Source organism: Haplochromis burtoni, unplaced genomic scaffold (genome assembly GCF_018398535.1).
Source record: "Haplochromis burtoni strain Fernald_Lab_line unplaced genomic scaffold, NCSU_Asbu1 Contig_104, whole genome shotgun sequence".
Lineage (NCBI taxonomy): Eukaryota > Metazoa > Chordata > Actinopteri > Cichliformes > Cichlidae > Haplochromis > Haplochromis burtoni.
In genome coordinates this window covers 40,727-62,186 of record NW_024582465.1, presented here as the reverse complement: position 1 = coordinate 62,186, position 21,460 = coordinate 40,727, and the positions used below count along the sequence as shown (strand labels likewise).

Here is a 21,460-nt window from a genome sequence, read left to right as displayed (position 1 = left end):
TCTGGAACAAACAGCCACACAACATTCAAAGTCTTTTAAAATCCCCTTTCTTCCCCATTTTGATTCTCGCTTTAAACTTCATCTTGACCATGTCTAAATACCTGAACGCAGTAGGCTTCTGCCAACCATTGAACAAGTGTCCCTAATGAAGTGGGCAGTGAGCAAAAATTTGCTTTTGTTATCAAAAAATTAAAGATCAAGTGATTTTTTTTTAAGTAAAATCTAACCTAACAGTGAATACAGAGCCTTAAATTGTTACTGTCTGCTGTTCTGCTGCTGGAGACGATTCCTACTGTATGTCCGTGTTACGACACCATTTTAAAATGTATTTAAATATTTCTGTAATGAGTTACTTAAGATTATGAAAAGCATGGCATTAAAATTATTATAAACACAGATGAAACTAATGAAAGTCACACAGAGAGACAGAGAGAGGAAAATGTTATGAAACAGTTTCTTTCTGCTGAGCTGACTTAATCATTTTGCAAATTAGCTTTTGTCATCACTATTAGAGGGGAAAAAAAACAAGGCACACATAATTTCAGATTAGCTCTATTTCCATTTGATTCTGTTATTTGCACAGAGCTTCTTGCTCTGCGCGAAATTAACACATCTGAATTCACTACGTCCTCATGTGATCCAAGGTCTCCTGTGCCAAATATCTATGAACAGAACAGCAAAACAATTTGACGAGAGCCCCTTGGATATTAATTAAGTCCTCCACTTTGCTTCCGTAGCTGCTGTATCTGTTGCCGTAGCACTTGCAGGCATGGCATTTAAACATTCCTACCACAAAATAATGAGTCTCTACAACAAATACAGGTAGAGTAAACTGGCAGGGTGTATCAACATCTTTCACATATGTAAATATGTATATACAGAAATCTGACATTTGGTTGCCAAAGAAAACCCAAAACAGCAAAAAGCCACAATTATATAAAAAATAATAATAATAAAAAAAGAAGATAAAACCCTGCTCGGAGGCAAATCCAGACAGGTCATTAATTGGAGCATTAATTAGCTTGAGAACAAAATCACCCATCTTTTCTCATGGAGGCGTGAGATTAACTATGGCACAGATCCAGGATAGAGGCGAATGAAGCTGTTGGGAGGGCTGCGGCGGATGAATTTTTATTGACCGAAGGAATGTAGTGACGGCCGCCGGTGCGAGAGCCCTGTAACGGCACAAGCTAACTTGACCCATAAATAATTGCAGTAAATGTGCTTGCTGTACACCGCGCAGAAAATGAGCGGAGGCCTGTCGTAAACAAATCACTGCGAGCCGGGAATGATAAACAGCCAAGTTACAGTGAGTGAGCGTGAGCGAGAGAGTCGAGGGTCCAGAAACGGAGATGTCAAACACATCGTCCGGGAGTCGGTCAAGGAAGGCGAAAAAGCTGGCCTCAGCGAGACGCGAGGATGTTTGGGAGGAAACGCTTGCACAGTGTAAGATCAGCTACTGCTTTAAATCTGCATAATCACAATAATTGTGGGGAAAAGACCACAGCGTGAAGTAATTACTGGCTTGAGCAGCAAAAAGCCCTTCTTAAAATAATGAACTGTTTCAATAAATAAGTCTAGAAATCACTTTTAGTGTTACAGTTGTTCTAATACACAATACCAAGGGAATAATAATGGCGTCGGTGCCAGGATTCTGTGGAGTGAGGTATTTATAACACTGAAAAATGTCCTCCGATACATTTGCTGGCTCCTTATAATTACCATAATAAACAAAGTGGAAATATATGTTTAGGGGATACGAGATATTGGTATTGTAGGACGTCCTCTAATACCTGCTAACGAGCTCCAGTGAAATATGTTCATTAAACATTGGGAGGCGCTTTGCTGAATTAGGCTCAAGAAGCTCTGAGCAAATAGATGATTGGCCTGTGGTTCAGGCGCATGGTTAGCAGTGTGGGGGAAAACAAAAATCTCACAATCTTTCTCCTAAGCACACAGTATGTGTTTTGGGGGGTTTTTCCCCCAGACAAGCACATTTGCATATTCATGAGTGACTGACACAGGCTTTATTGATGTTCACTCTCCTGTGAGAGAGAGAAGACATTGGGTTGGGGGCGGTGGGGGAAGTGGGGACTCCAATCTTGTGAGTCATCATTAAACAAAATAAACTCGTCTCTAGGCTCATAGGGAGGTCTGGGAAACATGATGAAGACGGTAAAAGAGATTTTTTTAAAAAGTCAATAATTTATATTTAACACCACACCTCTCTGTTTGTATCTTCGTATATAAACAGATATACGTGTGTTTGTGTAAGTTTGTGTCCGTGCCAGCTGAGAGGGATCAACCGCCCTCGCACTGCTTTGTGCCGCAGTGCCCCATTGATGAATAGGAAGGAAAAAGGGGGAGGCAGAGGACCTGGCAAGGTAGGTAATAGAGTAAGCCAAGAGACATCCCAGCTTGCTACTCTTTCTTTCTTTCTTTCTTTCTTTCTTTCTTTCTTTCTTTCTTTCTTTCTTTCTCTCCCCCCTTAAATTGGCCCCATGGGGCTGATCTACCTGCATAACAATGAGAAGGTCAAAGACCAAGATGAAGGAAGCTAGGAAGGCTCTGGAGACCTCATCACTGGGCAGGAAGCCTCGGTTCAGGTTGTCCCAGCTGATCCAGTCGGTACTGATGACCAGAACCACTACTGATGTCAGAGAGATGAGTACTGTCCTGCAGCACAGGAGAGAAGAGGAGCATGATAACAAGCATTAAACTTGAGAAAAAAAAGAACATCTAAATATTTTTTCTAAATTTCAGCCTAGATAGGTGCACAGTTAGCATCACATATCTCAGAACACAAACAACAGGTACGACAGCTACAAGAGAAGATCAATCTCGCACTGTTCGGTCTCTCTTCATGGACTCAATAATGCATTGAACCACACTCTTTTACCAAGATTTGACAAATAGCGTGAGTTTCCAGGAAGATGAATGTGCATAGACAATAACTGTGTCTGTTTGTGGATGCAGAGACAATGTAATTCAAAACTCTACTGCATACATATTTCCATGCATTTACATATTTAACATGAGCCAAAATATCACTTACCTAGAGAGGGCTTTTTGGGGTTTTTTTGCATTCTTTAACACTTCCCGCATTTCGTTCATGTCACACTGGGATTACTCTGCATTCAGTGTTCACTGAAAAATTTCTCAGCCATGTGAAGAGAGGCAATGTGACTTAGTATTATTCTCCACTGTGTATTTTGTCTCAATGTCACCCAGCGATTATTGTGCAGTTGTATGCATTCTCACACCACACATCGGTTGGCTGCATTGCAGATAGTGACTGCCAGCTCATATCCCATTTCAGCTGTTTGAGAGATAAATTTTGAGGGGTTTTATTATTCCACAAGCGGCATTCCCTTCCCTCAGCACGGACGACTTTTGGCGCTGTCCTTTACAATTTGCAACGGCCCTTCAGCACATATTGACAAGACATATCCAGCGACGCATTTATCAATCACATTTCAAGCGCTGAATTTCAAACGATAGCTCATCAAATCTGGCATTGATTGTGACACGGAGAGCTGAGGCATCCATCAATATAATGAAGGGCTGCAGAAAAGTCGCCGAACAGTTCGTCCGCCTGCATTCTAATTGCAGGTGAATCAATTCGGCGAAAAGGAAATGTTAAAACGCTGCGGCCAAATTCGCTTTGAAGTTTAAGATGTCTCGAGCTCTCTGTGTTCCTATTAACTAGATGTCAGACCTGTTTCAGTTTTTTTCACTTTTTTACAATGACCCCGAGATGAACCACTGCAGAAGCTTTTACGTGACATATCTGAATGACACGCTATGTCAAACTATCTGACAGCACCAAAGGACTTTTGTGAATGAACGCCGCTGGGACCATGCAGCGGTGGTGTAGTGCATCTAAACAGGGAGTGGTTCTACTTGTCTGCTGAGTAAAGTGCGCATCAGACATGGTTTGCAGCATTTGTTTAGCACTTATTTCAGGGTCACAGCTTGTGGTATGAGTAAGTAAAAGCCGGGGCTATGGTTTGCCTGGAGACCTCGCTGTGTCCATTGATTTTCAGCCTGTTCTTCTAATTAAAGGTGCTGACACTGAGTGAGGGATGATTAACATGGCTATTGACTGTGTGTAACCCTGCAACGCGCTGAACAGATCACATAACACGCACACATGCATGTACACACTCCTATAGAGCATTACAGGAAGACGTAGTACAATTCAAAGCTTGAGGAAATATTGATATCTTATGTGCATGCAGGTAAAGAAAAGCACAGTCTAACAGAGATTCTATTTCAGTGTAAGAAAATGACATACCAGAACAGGACGATCCTGTTGTTGCCTTGTTTCCAGAACCTTCTGGCAGCTTTGCCCCAGTCTGGGTAGTGCTGATCCTGGAGCATCATGTCTGTCACCTGTAGAAAGTAAAATAATGTAATAGTTCTCTGTGTGGGTTGGGGGAGAGTTGTTACCCTAACTGAGGAAGTTCAAGTGTCTTGAAATCTAGTTCACAAGTTACGGGCAGGCGATGCATGAGATTGACCTGTAGATTGGCGCATTGCCCGCAGTAATGCAGGCACTCGGCCCTGTTTTCACCTTAGCGGTGAAAACATGGCTGAGCCAGAAGCTTTTGATTCACCAGTCCATCTACATTCCTACCCTCACACCAACTCTGGATGGTGACCGGAGGAACAAGGTCACGGATAAAAGTGACATAAATTTCCTCTGTAAAATGGCTCAGCTCAGGTTTACAGTGAGAATATCAGAGCAGAATCACTGCTCCTTTGCATCAAAAGGAAGCAGCTGAAGTGGTGTGGGCATCTCATCAGGATCATTCATGAATGCCTCCCTTTGGAGGAGATGCCGGGACAGAACTGTGTGTCTCATTCTAGCCTTTGAGTGCCTCTGGGTCCTCTAGGATTAAAATGGCAAACACAATGATGTCAGGATTAAAATACTTAGGCTTCTGCCACTGCAACCCAACTTCTGATAAGCAGAAGAAATTGTCTGAATGGAGTTAGTGAGCAAACTGTCAAAAAAGTTACTGCATCCATCCATCTTCTTCCGCTTATCTGGGTCTGCATCATGGGGGCCTCCGTCTAAGCAAAGAAGCCCACACCTCCCTCTCCACAGCCAGCTATTCCAGCTCATCCAGAAGGACACTGGGGCATTCCCAAAGCCAGGTCTACCAGAGAGCAGGCCCATGTTGCTTCTTCAGACTACATCTGGCTGAGCCCTGTCGACTAAGACCGAACCACCAGGTGCTCTAACTGTGCCCCTCCCTAAGGCTGGCTCCGTGGTTGGGCCCTGGTAACCCTGCCCCAGGCAGGGTAGTCATTTCCCATAGGTTCTCTTCAGAGGAGCATGAATAGATACAGCAAATGAAACCCAAGTGTTAATTGAAAATTTCAGAGGAGGATCGTAAAGATTTTTATATTTTTTTGTTGATGAAGGCAGGCTACCTGTTTCCCTAATGATTTGGGCTAACCACCTTCTAGATGTAGCTACATATGTAATGTACTAGATAGCCATAAAAGTAATATGAATCATTTCAAAGTCAAAGGGAAACTTTGACTATGTCGTCTAAATTTTTGGGTGGTACATAAATCTCTTATATCTTATTAGTGTTTTTGAAAAATATTTCTTTGATGAGTACACGTCAATATGACTCAAAAAGTGTGCTATATAAATGCCAGTCCATTTAGATAATGTTCAAGTGTTGCCATATTACGTGTGCAAACATTCTCAACAAACAATAAGAAACAAAGTATTAGCATTTCTTACTTAAAAGTTTCCATCTAGTGGAAATCATAATCAAACCATCTGGTTTATCAGGACATTTCAATTATACATATGCTAACTACTGTATATGCTAAACAAATAACAATGCTGCATGCTGCTCCAGAGTTACAAACTTACAGTGAAGCACATAATTCTGCCTCCTAAATATACATGTATGCGTGTACATGACTCTGTGCCCATAAATCTATGTTATTTGCAGACACTCCTTAACTCAACTCGTCATGTGTATAAAGGATCAATTTGTTCCTTTCCAACCTTTCCACCACCATGGGCAAGAGCAAAGAGCTGTCAAAGGACATCAGGGACAAGACTGTAGACCTGCATGAGGCTGGAATGAGCTACAAGACCATCGGCAAGAGGTTTTGTGAGAAGGTGACAACGGTTGGTTTGATTATTTAGAAATGAAAGATAGTGATTGATGGAACACCATCAATCGCCCTCAGTCTGGAGTTCCATGCAAGATCTTGCATCATGGGGTGAGAATGATCCTTAAAAAGGTGGTGGATCATCTCAAAACCACACAGGAGGAGTTTGTTAATAATCTGAAGGCAGTTAGCGGTTACACAGTCACCAAGAAGACTGTTGCTAACACAACACTGTGATGGATTGACATCTTGCAGTGCCTGAAAGGTCCCCCTGTTCAAGAAGGCACATGTGCAGGCCTGTCTTAAGTTTGCAGAACATTCAAACAATGCAGAGAAGGTTTGGGAGAAAGTCCTATGGTCAGATGAAACCTAATTTGCTCTATCAACTTGACCTGCTGTATTTGGAGAAAAAGAAATGCCAAGTATGACCCAAAGATTACCATCCCCACCATCAAACACAGGGGAGGACCACTATGCTTTGGGCTGACTTCATGTCATGTACCATAAAAACTTGGACAAGAACCTCCTTCCCTCAGCCAGAACACTGAGGATGTCAATGTGTCTTCCAGCATGACAATGACCTAAAACATACCACCCGGGCAACAAATGACACTAAAGAAGAACCACATTAAAGTCATTGAGTGGCCTAACCATTCTCCACTCCTCAATAGAAAATCTATGGAGGGAGATTTGAGTTGCCAAGCAGCAGCCAAGAAACCGAAAGGATTTAGAGAGTTTCTGCAAAGAGGAGTGAGTCTAAATTCCTCCTAAGATGAGAGTCAACCTTGTGACCAACTACAGAAAGTATCTTACTCCTCTGCTGCCAAAAAGGGTTTCTCAACTAAGTACTAAGTCATGGAAGGAATCAAACACTTATTTCACTCAGTGACGAGCAAATCATTGTGTAACTTTTCTGTAATGGATTTTTTTCCTGGATTTTTGGTTAATATTCTCTCTTAATTAAAATGAAAGCACCATAAAAATTAAAAAATAATAAGTCTCTAACTGTGAAAACTTACAAATTTGGCAGCTGATTAAATGCTTATTTCCCTAAACTGTATGACATGTTACTCTACAGGTATACAGTTTTGAATACTGAACAGATATAAAGTTGTGAATACTGAATGATTCATACTGAATAGCATTCCATTGTTGATTTACCACTAATGACTATGTGATTACCTTGAAACATACTCGCTTCTTTCAGTATTAATGTTGTGCTTCCAACAGCTAGGGAAATTGTTTTTACGCTGTCATCCTTAATGTCATTAAAAGTCAATTACGGGAGATCTTCTTTGCACGGCTGCAGAGTTGTGTCAGAAAGCATAGCGTCTAAAGAAATTCCTCTATATTCTTTATGTGGAGCTGCTGCAGAGGCAAGGTCAATTCGTCAATAAAGCACCTCACTGCAGATAGTGTGTTGGAGAAAGAATGTGAATCAGGGAATCGATGAGATGTTTCTGGCTTTGCACCATTTCAAAAACAGACACTTCCTGTTCACTCAACCAGTAAAGCTATACTGTAAATCTGCTATGCAGAGGAGACACAGAGGTCATCTTCAAAGTGCCTCATTGAATTAATCAAATGTAAAAAAAAAGAAAAAAAAGAAAAACTTGGAGGGATTTTGGAATCAGCACTTCGTCTTGGCCTACCTCTGCCTCCCTGATTCACCTTCTCACTCGCTTCCTCCCCTGGCTCCCTTCTGACCACACTTTTACATTTCCCTTTCCCCTTCACCTCTGTTTCTTACCGACTACCTCCCTCCTCCTCTGCCTCCTTTTCTGTCTCTCCTTCCACCCGCTCTCTTTCTCTGCAGTATGTACTGTAGAATACTAATGTGACCGGTGAGAGAGCTTGTCAAGTTGTCTCAGCTGTGTGGATGCTGGTGTCAAAGCCCGCACTCCTCCCACCACAGGTAGTCCTGTCCCGCTGGAGCTCTCCTCCTCTTTTTATTTTGATAAATGAACAGAGGTAGGTTTCTTCTACAACACACTCTGTCCCTCCCTGTGCACCTATTGTTTCCTCTGACCCTCCTTACATCAGTCGCATGTTCCTCTGAGGGTTTGATAGCAGACTGAACTAGATTAGTGTGGAAAGCTGCATTGTAAGTGTGTGCCTTGATATGGCTGAGAGGATACACCTGACCTAGAAATTAGATTTTGGTACGTGAAGAATGGCTTCATTTGTATCTTGACCTGGTTGTAAACATGATTTATTAAATTATTATGATATGAACACAGCTAAAAGTAACCATGCTTGCAGCCATGCAAGGCTTATCAGATTTAATTTTTTTTTTTTTAAACACTCATTGGGTCAAATACTTGGTCATCATTGCTGCTTAGAGGTTGCTGCTGTTAACCTTTTATTCTTAGCTCTGCACCGTCCGTCATTTGTCACAGATTTGTACAAAGTTTTAGGAAGGCTGAGTATTTAGGCTCACAATTTTTTTGTTATATTGACCAAACTTATAGTCTGGGAAGGTCTATCAGATATATGTTACCAGAATTTTGTTTGCCTTCTTCTAGGATATGAAAATGATTAAATGTTTCATATCAGATATGAGAGAAAAACATTTCACTTTTATAAAATTATCAAAACCTATAAGCATGCTTAGTGGGTTAGTAATTCAGCATAGTGTATTTGAGCAGTGCATGACAGTCTATATTATATTAAATACTTGATGCTCATTGTTGCTGCTCAGCTAATTTATGAAGTTAGGGCTCTTTTTATTCTTAGCTCTGTACCATCAGGCAGTTGTCTCAGATACACTGTGTGGAGTGGATAAAATAAAAAAAAAAACAAATAAAAAAACAAAACAAAACCCAAACAATTATTATTTCTGCAGTTTATGACGATACAGGCTAAAGGTCATTAGCTTAAGTACATGCTAATGTGAAATTAAATGCAAGCTAGTTAGCAAGCTAGCTATAAAGAGCAGCTACTCTAATGAAAAAGTTCTAAAATGTTACCAGGAAAACATTTCACAATATAATGCAGATGTTTTCACAAGAATCCCAAGTTTAGCAAGACTGAGTTTTTATTTCACTTTTTTTAATACTGACTTGCTTATGCATTCGTCTATTAGATTTTTACTATTATTTTGCTAACTGTATATTTCACTTTAATGAAGCAGGCTGAACTAAATGGTTTTCTCTTGATTAGATCTTTTTTGTATCAGGTATGAAAAAAGAGTCATAAAATTATCAAAAAGTATTAGTATTTTAGTTATTCAGCATTTCCAATTATATTTAAACATTTTCTTAAATAAAGCTGCTATTCTTTATTAAACTGTGATCTACTATGCGTTGAAAAAAATAAAGCTTAACACAATTTCATTTAACAAATCATGGTGTTAGCATGAATAAGAGGTTTATTTTTCAATCATTTCAGTCATTGTGCTTTTCATAATGCAGGGTTAAAATTTGAAGGTCTGTCTTTCTTTTCATAAAAGCTGACTTATTTAATGTGGACACGGATGAGTTCAAATCTCACCATCCAGGCAGTGACAAAATCTCCCATCCATGTCCCCACAGCAGCAATCTTCATAAAACTCTCATTCCTGATGCCCATGTATTCTGTCACCATGTGAGGCCTGTAAGGAAAGAGAGCACCAGAGTGAAAAGAACATTTAAAAAAAAAAAGTAGCATAAGGGTAATAAAGGCAAGCACAAAGGAAGGTGGCAAGAGGACTGACAAAAATGAGCCAAGAGGGGGAAAGAGATAAAATGGTCACTGGGCCTAAGTATCATGATGCTAGCTGTCAGAGTCAATCAATATCAATCTAATGCCGTGAAAACAATAAGTGATGGCTCTACCTTCCATAAAGCCCATAGGATTGTAAACAATTTACACCAGCGCAATGGAATTTATGCAGTATCACTACTTTCATTTGGTCCCGCAGTGTTTGGCAAATTATCCATTTGTCTGGCAAATTTGCCTAGCTGAGTGAGCTCAGTTAACATGTGTGGCAGCACAGAAGCAAAACACATACTAGGCCAAGACACGCCATTAGAGAAGCAATCTCACATGCAATAGCATCTGATAAGAAATGACATGCTTTCTTTGGAGTCCTTGTTACACCTTCATTTCTGTACAGTAGGAGAAGATGAGAAGCTTTTGTTCAGTGCTGCAAACCCACCCACCAACCCAACATGCTCGCACACCACATCACTACATTTTCTCCAGGTAATGGCTCAGGGAGGCAGGAAAAGTGGGTCAGTCGCCTCGTATATGGGACTTGCAAGGGAGAGGAGGAGGAGAACAGAGGGGAGCGAGGAGGCCTGTTTGATCTCCTGGCAGGCAGTTGTCTTAGAAACTGAGCAGGTGGGCGCCCATCACCTCCCCCTGCAGCCTCCTCTCACCCCCGACAGGTCACACTCATGAATATAATAGATGGCAGTGGATAGGGCTCTGGCTGTGCTTTCAAGGGGTCGTATTTGAAGTCAATGGTTCAATTTCTCTTTGTTTTCTCCAGTTATTTTCTGGCCACATTAAAACACCAATGAAAATATTTTCTATAGCGCTGAAGCTTCGGAAAAAGAAAAAAGAATCTAGTAATTTATTTCAGTGCATGTTTCGCCATAATGCTTCATTTTCATGTTCACTTTGTAAATGAGCTGTTGTCACACAAGTCGAATCAATCGGACAAAAAGCCGCAGAAGGCAAGCCATTCAAGATATTACGGGTAGGAATTAGTTTTAATTAAAGCTAATTGCTCATGCTTTTCATGCTATGGGAGTGCAGATCTAAAGCACAATAAAGGTTCATAGGCAATACAAAGCAATTATGATTAATTGTAGTGCACTAGGGACCCAAATGCCAACCGTTCTTAACTACCTGCTTACTCCAACTATGCATGACATATCCTTCCCTGGAACGAAGCAGCATAAATCATATGTCATCAATGCAGCATGCATTTAACGGATTTGACAGGATTTTATTGACGAAAATGTGCAGCATTGCAGGTGACGTATTGCTTCACTTAAGGCCGCAAATAAAACGGCCTTGATTGGAATGGCGATTTATATCTGCATTAAGTCGGTTAGACATTCAGTGGCTTGGCGCGGCTCCAGTTGCCAAGGAGATCCCATTGGGAGTCATTTACCCGCAGCGAAATTCTAATCGATACTTCTGGAAATGCTGTCTGGCACCACATGGTAGGTTTTAAATCTAAAAAACTACCCTGCTGCCAACCCCTGCCCTTCTCACATATTTAATTGAGCAAATGTTACCCCTGCACTGAAGTAGGTTTTTTTTTTTCCTTTTCTTGCAGAGCACCTATGATGAGTTTGGGGACTCTTCGCACTGCATGATCAGAGGCAGAACTCTCTGACTTATTCATGCTGACTGAAAATTTAATGGCCTTTAGAGCCGGATGACCTAATGAGAGAATTCAGTGTAGTGGAACATCAGTACAGTAGCACCATGAATAATCAGCCCTAAAATGGCTCCCGTGGCTTAATCGCAGAGCCAGTTGCAATGTCAGTGCCAGCACGGCCGGCTCAGCCAGCTTTGACCCTCTGAGGAATGTTATCAGGTTTCCCACACTTGTTCAGACATAATATTCAAGGACATTTCAATGCCTTTCTATCAGTCTTGTCACATCGCATGCAAGAAATTACAATTTTGTGCTACAGAGGTTAAAGACTTACAAAGTTTGAGGAGTTTGGGTGTTACCCCTGTTTGACATTAACCAGACCATTTCAACTGTTGCACTAGTGCTGCCATCTGCAAAATATTTCGTTCCCCCCCTTTGGTGCCAAGAAATCTCACTTTTTTTACTTCTTCAAGTCCCTAGAGATACGTTTCTGGGTTTAGCTGTCACTGTAACTCAAGTTCACATCACATTATTTATGTTCCATTACGTGCTTAGATTTTTACTTACTTTCCTTTTTAATTTTTTTTTTTTTTACACTGATAATTCAAATCAATTTGATTTATATAGCACCATTTCGTATCAACAGACACATCAAAGCGCTTTCTGTTGTAAGTTAAAGACCCCACAATAGTAGATAAGAAAATTATAAACCACAACAATCACATGACCCCCTATGATCAAAGACTTGGCAACTGTGGGAAGGAAAAACTACCTTTTAACAGGAAGAATCCTCCAGGACAGTGGTCCCCAACCCCCGGACTGGTCGTTGTCATGGTACCGGGCTGCGAGAGCTGAGGCTCGGGTGTGAAATTCATGGTTTTCAGCTTTTTTTTTTTTTTTAATCGTTTTTATCGTTAACTTGGTTTCCCTGGGTCTTTTCCCGTGTGTGATGAATAAATCTTCTTTTTCTTTGGTACCGGTTCTGGTTTTATTTTGTTGTATTTATCCGCGACACCTTAAAGGCTGGTCCGTGAAAATATTGGGGTTGGGGACTGCTGCTCCAGGAGATCAAGGCTTTATGGGTTCGGGGTAAGAGCATCAATTTATCATCTTTTGGGTTAAATAATATTGACTTTTGTCAAAGTAATGCTGGCAGCCAGATTTTTCTTTGCCATTAGCCTGTGTTAATTTGTTTATTTGCATTTCAATTAAATACTGCTAAGCAAGTATTTAAATATTTTTTACTTTCAGTTCAGGTGCTGTGGCCTCATCTAGGGAGTGATAACATCTATAGCAAGTCATAGTGCAGTTTTTTGAATTATAATGTCCAGTTAGAATTTCCTAGGGCCTTCGGTTATTTGCCATTTCATTATATTAGCACACGAACATTATTAAAATCATTATGCATCGCCCAAGCAAGAGGTACGTGTTTTCCCAAGATAATGCATCGGAACCTCTTTTTAGAACTGTGGCCACATAAAACCACACGAATGTGCCACGTAACGAGACTCTCAGGAATAGTGTGGCTCTGTGCAGGGGCTTTAAATATGTATACCAATAAAAGTCTTTCCTCTACTGTTATGGCTTTTCCATTTCATCAGCAATCTGCAATGCAGCATTGTGCCCAACCCTCACACTGTGCACCGTCTTCCTCGATATATTTAATTTAAAAAAAAAGGTTTATGATTTAATTTTATTTTAATCAAATATGCCAAGTGAGAGCAGCTATGATGGTTAAGGGTATAAAACAGCATGCTGAGAGAGCTTTCACTACTCTGAGTCATCACATGCCCTCAATTTCTATTAATTTTTTCAATGTCCGCTTGGACGTATACATAAGCCCTCACACTGGCTTTTATAAACTTGTTTTCTCTTTTGGACAGGCAGTGATTTAGTGACTGTAACAACCGAGTGACCTCTTCTGCCCCGTAAAGACTGGACTCCCTCAGAACATTAAATTGCGACCTTGGCTGGCTCCACATTAAAATGCATTGCCCGTCTCCTCCTTCTGCACTACAGTACACAAGGCTGTATTTACAGTATACAACAGTGAGCAGCAGTGGTTACCAGGAAGCATAAAGCTGTCAATATTGACTCTCTTCACTATCACTACACCGTCTCCCAAGGCAACTTAAAATCTCAATCTCAATTTGTCACTCACCCATTGTATTAAACTGGCTGAAGATTGAGTCCTATAGTCTTTGCCATTCCCTTGGCTCAAGATTGGGAGTAAATATCAGTGAGCAATATCATAGACAGTATCTGGCTCTTCTACTCATCAGTTTTCTATTAGGACAGAAGAGTCCACAACTAGGTGCATGTGTATTTTACCACCAAATGCATTTACAGGCACTTCAAAGTCTTAACAATAAAACATAAAATTTTTAAACGACACATTTAAACATTTAATGTACATGAGGGACATTTGGTTAAAAGCAAATGACAAAAGGTGCTACAGACTTTACGCAGGGTTCTTTCTTTAACTTCTTTATTTCTCATGTGATGATTTCCCGGTGACATCGACAGCTCTTTGTGGATTTGTCACTAATCCCAAGCCTTTGCCACTAACGTCGACACAAACAAAGTGGCCTTATTCACAGTACCATAACAAATACAAGAGCAGGAATCCCAGTTTATTTTTAAACTTAAGATTTTCAGGCTGATTGCACTGTGCAGTCATAAAGTTGATATTCTGTGTTTGGACAACCTTTTTTTTTGTTCTTCATCAGTGACAATATTTAGATTTTTAAGTTCATAAAGGTTCATAAATCAAAAGTAGATCCATCTTAGTTCAACTTAAGGGCATATCTGAAATCAACAAAGGTAGTGAAAAACATTCAGAAAACCCTGTATAGATGTAAACCTAAAGATTTTGCTTAGTATTGTTTTATTCTGTGCTATGTGTGGCATTTGGAAATGCCAGGGAATGTTTTATGAATTGCTTTTATTGAAAAATTGACCAAAAATGTAATAGCAACACAGCACGTAAAGTTTTATGTTGTTGTTTTGTTGTTTTTTTTTGTTTTTTTTTTTGCACCAATCGACTGGCCAGGCAAAAGAATCTGCCGATTTCCAGTATTCCCAGCCCATAACGGTGACTGGCCAGTCACTCTCACATATGTCCGATTATGCCCCAGTTCATTTCATGAATGCACAACAGAGCCTGATAATTCAGTGATACAATGGCTTGTTTTAGCTATTTGCCAATATATTGGTACTGAAATAAATAAATTAACATTTTAAAAGTAAAGAACAGACAAGAGAAACACCCTTTTATTGCGTTATGAGTAATGATGTGGCATAGTTTGTTTACCAGAAAGCGACACGTGTTTGGATCACCACAAACAAAGCAACCATCTGATCATGACAGAGTCTGCCAGAGCGTATTGTTTTTGTGACAATAAAACAAGATTATTTTTAAGCAGCGTTGTTATATTATGTCAGTAAGGACTCATAAATACCTAAACATAACAAATGTTAGGGAAATTTATTCAGTGTCACCCTGTTTTGTGGGTCTCGAAGAAAAAAAAAAAAACATATCAGCCAATGTCAGATTTTTAAATGACCACATCCATATTAGTCTTGAGTACATAAAAGAAAGGACTTCTTTATGTTAGTAAAGATGTTTTCAATTCTAAAACAACTGACAGAGCCTCAGATATTTGAGCCCTAGTGAGGATTGCTCCCTTGGTGGTGGTGGTCCTGACGGTTGTCAACCCACTATTGATCGTGTGAATCGCTATATGACCCAAGGTACGAATAAAGTCGTGATCATTACTGTGACCAGGCCCAAGGTGTGGAACATCTGCAAGACATCCCCCCTGACCCCCCATCACGTGAGCTATTGAGATCGCCTGAGGCAAGGTGAGAGTGGGGAGTTAAGATACCTGGGAAGGGATCTCAGGACTGCATTGTAGGTGGCTGACAGCTGATGTTGTAAAGCACTACCTCTGTTCAACAATGCTCGTTCGCAGTGGATGCAGATGACCTCTAAGTCTTGATCTGTCTTCTAGGTCCAAAATGAGAACATTGGCATCCTCTAAAAAGAGTCCTTTCTCCTTTAAATGCAAGGGTGCAGCTGAGTCTTGTACCGTTGAGGTGTGGAGTGGCTGTTTCATTCATAATCAGTGGACCTCATGTCTTAGTACAATTTCCTTACCCACCTTTCATTTACGTATATCTACATATTACATTTCTAGATATCTACATATCTAAATCATCTACATATTACAGTACATGTCTGTCTGTACTATAATATAAATAATACAACTATAGTGCCCAGCTGGCACGCACCTCTTTAGAACTGTCTTTATGACGAAGTATGACGACAACCTCAGCCACCGCTGACGCTCCAGGGAAACCGCACGTTAATGTAGTCAGAGAGAAAACGACAGTTTGATATAGCACCCAGACTGTGTTTAGAGATATTCTGAGCAAAGATAAAATAACTCTGAAGGGAAACGCTTTACAATAACTAAACACTTCATAAATACACAGTAATGACTCAGATAGCAACGGGAAACGCGTGTGTAGGAGTGTGAAACAAAACAGGAGGAGCTCTTAGAATGTACATGTAGGTGTAGGTAAAGGCAATCAATCCAAAGATATTCACTGTGATTTGCAAACTGTAAATGAGTTTCAATATTAAGACGTAAGAGTAAAGTATTTTGGACGACCTCTAAAACACTGAGCCATATCGAATATTAATCAGCATGCCGATCTAAGACTAACAAATTGTTATTTTCATCACACTTTAATCTGCCAATTATTTTCCCACTGAACGAAAGGATCTCTAAAAGGCACCAAAAAAAGTGATGATCACATTTTCAATGTTTTTGTGTCTTTGTAACGTCTTTCCGCTTTGATTTTATGCTCCATATATGCCATAAATCCCCAAATTACAAGGAAACAATTCAAATCAATGGTTCCAAATCAATCAGCTCTATAACAACAGCATGAAGTAACAATATAGTGTTAATATTTGCAGGGAAATAAATTCAGAAAGGAGAAAGAAATTAAGCATCTTAACCCTTTTCATAACACGTGTTCAGGAATTATTTAAAAAAAAAAAAATACTACAAAGTGAGAAAATATAAACCTCTTTCTAGCGCATCATTAAGTATAGGGCAGTTCATTGAACCCGCTGTATCATAGGCAACACAAAGTCCCGCACTGCAAGCAACAGGAGGTATCCGCGTACCAGAACTGTTTATTTAGCCTTTTGTCTGTGGTATTACCCCAGCTTAGTGCCAGACAAGCAAACAGACGGTCGAGGGGGACTTGAATGCATGCGACACAAAGGATCATGGTAAACCAAACAAATAAACTTATAGTGGCGTCTTATCTCACTGTAGTCAAATGTCACATCCAACCCTCTCCGCTCCTCGCTGAAGATATCCGTCCACTGCAAACCTCCCCCTATCCATTGCTCCACAATTCAATTGCTTAGCTTACACCCCCTCCTGCCCCGACAGCCCGGCATTCATCCATCTACCTCTGTGTTGGATAAGGAAGAAAAGAAATATAGATGTCATTTTTCAGCTTTAGCCTCCCCCACCGCCCATCCCACTCTAACTCTGTTTCAGATCAAACTTCCAGGCTTCCCCGCTTTTCTTCCACCTCTGCATACTTTACCTCCCCCCTTCCTCTAAATTAGTCATGATTAATGTGTGCGCCACGCATTGGGCCGTCTTAATTAAATAACACCATCTAATTAGGGACTGATTTCGGCTGGTAATGGTGCCGTAAGATGGCGAATGGGATTGCGCGGCGTGACAGAACATTCATGAAGCCCGTCAAACTCCCTGGGCGGTCACACTCCCCTGGTTTCGCACAAACAGCCCCCCCGCCTCCACCCTCCCCTAATCTGACAGTTACATTAAAATGCAAATAGCCCAGATGTGAGGGGTTCGGTAACAAGTGTAGATTACAGCTCCCAGGGAGCCACGGTGGATGAAGCCTTTTCCTGATGTGACATAAGCCAGGTAACAGGTTGATCGCTGTTGACCTACAAGTGGCTGTTTAAATATTGGCTAACATGCAGTTGGACGTGCAAGATTACACAGTCTGGAAACCTCTTTCAGCTGAGTGATAACAGCACTGATGAATCCATTGTACATGACTAATCATGACTAAATACTTGTCATCCAAAAAAAAAGAAAAAGAAAATATGATATGCCATCTCTTATCAGCGAAGGTTTGGCATCCTGATGGCACAGTTTATCTTTTATTTATTTATTTTTTCCTTGCAGATTTGTAACTGGATTTAATTAAATCAAGCTCAAGACCAACTGAAAGGTCAAAGAAAATTAAAGCATATTAATGAGCGCAGGGCATGGCCAGCATACAGCATCAGGTCAGCGAGCCAACACCCCTCCACACATACACGCACATACTCAGACACCCAATTCAACGCACACACACACCCCTGCTAACTTGAGCGAGGTGCAAGACGTGAACAATATGGGGTGTGTGTGCGTGTGTGCGTGCGGGCCAAACCCCTGTCTGGCCACCAGAAAAGCATCCCCTGCAGTGCAGCAACATGGCAAGATGTCAAAGCTGGAAAACCCCGTGCCTGCTCATAGAGGTAATGATCCCTCACAGGAGCTGCTTCTTTCAGTATAAATAAATAAGGTAAAGCAACGTTCGTCCTCACAGGAGGGGCAGCTGCAGCCACAAAGGGATATTGTACTTTTCCTCTGGGCTGTGGCAAGAGAGAAAAAACTCCAACGGTCTCGCTGCAGGAGGAGGGAGCGCTTTGAGGAGTGAAAGGAGGCGATGCAAATAGGGTTTTGGACACAGATCAAAAGACTTAAGTTTCACTGCATCATCAGGGCTGAAGCACTTCTCCCACTGCCCGCCACGCTTCTTCCCTCCCTCCGTCACCTTTTTTTCGCTCACGTTGCTGCATACATTGCTATCACAGCCCAGAGCCCGGTTTTCTGAGGGAGCGTCCTGGCGGAGTGTGAACATTGCTCTTACATGTCGGTCTTGAACAGAGATGTGAACACTAATGGTTTTTGGCAGGGCCCGGGTCCTTGGTGGACACACTGTTGGAGCCGAAAGAAAACAAGCGAGGGATAGAGGGACAGGAGGGGGGCGGGTGGGAGCAAGTGCAGAAAATAAATAAATTAATAAATAAAAAATGAAAGGAGAAAAAAAAAAACTGAGCAGGTGTCTTGGCAGCGGCGGCCTAACTCGCTTTACAACAGCACCATCTGTCTTCACCAGTAGAGCTTTACAGCCCCCCACTAACTGCTGTAACTCTCCACACATCCAAAGCAAACAGGGATGGGTTTTAGTGTAATTGCTTAATTGGCCGTTACAGCTGCCATTTTTACTTATCTATTTATTTTTCATACGTAGACAACTGATGAATTTGATGCATGAACAGATTGTGTAACTAGCACATGTTAAATGTAAATGATAAGTTACGCCTCTGGAAGCGTCTGAACATGTCATTATTTCTCCCCCATCACTATTATCCAGATGTCATTTTAACACTGTTCTAAAATGCAGTGACAGAGTAAAAAACTAAAGCCCCCCCCCCTCTATGATTCAAGACTAAAATGTTAAAATAAGGGTCATCTCTGTGACAGATGGACTCGGCAGAACTGCGAGGGGAACTTTTCCCTGAGCAAGCAGCATTCGACATCTCAGCAGACCCCCCTTCCCAGACCTCCTCTGGCCCCTTTGCTAGGCCGTCCACTTCCCGTCTCTCGGCCAGCGAGACACAGAACAAGATGGATGCCGGTGCCACCGTGCCGGCCGGCGTGACAGATGGGCCGATTATACAAACTCATCCCTCTGGCCATAGAAAAACACCACACCTTGCCTATAGCTAATAGCCTTCATCTGCCTGCACCTCATGGATAGCTCAAGCTCCTTGTTAATATGGAAAAGCAGTGCTGTATGGACACACGACAGCCCTGGCCTTCCCTTCGTGACAGCTTGTACCTGAAAAGACAGCTGCCACACTTTCTTTCTTTCTTTTAACAGGCCAAACAGATAAAATGGTAAATCATCTTGCTGCGACCTCGTGTCTGGCTGGCTGGCCCGCTTCAAGGGCGTGTTTTCCTTCATCTAGATGGCCACATTGCAAATGCAATAAACTGATTTCTGTCACGGGGTTGATGTGTGGGTGTGGGAGCTCTGCTGTGGTTTCTCAGCAGGAAAGCTGGTGCAGCAGTAACTAAAAACACGAGACCCCAGACTGAGTGACACGGGGGGAAAAAAACAAAAAAAACAACATTTTGGTTTTAAGCCAGAGAGATGTCAAGAACACATTAAAAAAATAAAAAAATAAATAAATAAAAGTCAAGATCGTGGGAGAATAAGTGCAGGTGCTAAAGGTGATCTTTCAGGATTAACCACCCTCCACTTTGTCTGCCCTCACCTGAGATTTAAAGTCAGGGCTGATTAATCAGACCGGTATCGAGTCTCTATTCAGGCAAGACGTTTAGATCAATCACACCAGCCAAAGGGGAGCATACAATGGCCCTAACAAATGGGAAGCACAGAATGAGGAGGTAAGGAGGGTGGGGGTAGGAAGGAGCAGAGAGAGAGAAAGAGAGAGATTGAACGTCTTACTTCATGCTCCCAGCCATCAGCAGGAAAAGGTTGTAGATGTGTGAGAAGATGAAGAGGAAGAGGATGGTGCTGAAGAACATGGTCATCCAGGAGCCATGATCCTCGCGGAACATTTTCAGGCGCAGGTATCGACCTAAAGGGAGCACGACAAGGACACTGCCGTCAGTGGCGCTTCAAACAGCATGTCAACCTGCTAACACGTATGGCCGCGAAAATGGGGATAAAAGTAAATTAATTAGTCGGAGATCAATAATGTCCTCCACAGCCAGACACGTGCCCTTTACACAGTGGAATTAAGATTAAAGACCAGTTAGAGGCGTCACTTCTAGCGCCCTGAAGTAAGGGCCTTTTCCTGCCCGGTTTCAGGATGTCGTTATATCTGCTGACGATGCCAGCGATGGATGTCTGCTTGTGTTTCATGACGCTTGCAGTTTAGAGAAATTATTCAGACATTTGTGACCCGTGGTGTTTTGTTTTAAATACAGTCCTGGCTTTGAATCAAATTATGGTGAAATACCTTTCTGGCAGAGTATAAGATTGATTCAGATACGCAGCCTTCTGCACAGAACACATAATCAAAGAAAGCTGGTGGCAGGACTCAACACAACTCTGAAGGTTATTTTGTACAAGAGTAAAACTACAGTTATTTTGGCTTTTGTAATATGACTCCTGTTTAATATATTTACACCTTAAAGTCACACTTGGTGGTTAGAGTGGGATGAAAAGGCATTTATTTTGTAAGTAAGATGATGGGAAAATATCAATTGTGAAGCAAAGACACGCATAACTTAACTGCACAACACCTGTCAAAGTCCTCGAACTACAACCCAAAAGTGCTCACACAACAGAAGCAATCTGTTTTGCACATTTAGTGTGCTTCTTCCTACCACCTGGGTCAAATCGACTCTTTAACTAAATAGATGACACTTAAATATACTAGGAGATTGCCAAAAGATTTTACATTGCAGATTTATAAAATCGGAATAATCGCAGAAGAAATTCATGAAAAGGATCATTTTGTTTGACTCTTGACGATCTCAACGAAGGTATTAGCAGGCTAGCTCGGGAGAGTGTGTCATCTTCTAATCGCAGCACTGATGGCTTGAAGTGTCCTTGGAGAACGACACCTTACAAGGTGGCTTGCTGCCTTTAGCGTCTGAGTGAGAATGGAATAGATGAGTGAGAGGCCAATTACAAAGCACTTTGGATAAAAGTGCTAGGAAAATGCAAGCAATTTTGTTTTTGGCAGCTCTGCTTGAAACATCCATATAAATATTAGCTAATAGAGAGGACATACCTCCATGCCATTGCAATTAGCAGTATTGAAAATCTGATTTTCAATAATCAATTCCAACTGAAATGTGCTCATTAAGGGCTTTTTCCTGGCTCAGAATGGACAGGTTGGAG

At 41.3% G+C, this 21,460-nt stretch overlaps 1 protein-coding gene across 3 annotated transcripts in view; it reads right to left on the bottom strand.

Annotated features, from left to right (window-relative positions):
* Window positions 1–21,460, bottom strand: part of tmem117 (transmembrane protein 117) — a 48,323-nt gene that overhangs the window by 8,300 nt on the left and 18,563 nt on the right. For all 3 annotated transcript variants that reach the window (XM_005927780.2, XM_042223167.1, XM_005927781.2), the window contains exons 3-6: window positions 20,054–20,186; window positions 9,640–9,739; window positions 4,298–4,395; window positions 2,517–2,676 (exon numbers count right to left, since the gene is read on the bottom strand). In XM_005927780.2, the coding sequence (XP_005927842.1) occupies window positions 2,517–2,676; window positions 4,298–4,395; window positions 9,640–9,739; window positions 20,054–20,186 (491 nt within the window). The remainder of the gene's footprint in view (window positions 1–2,516; window positions 2,677–4,297; window positions 4,396–9,639; window positions 9,740–20,053; window positions 20,187–21,460) is intronic.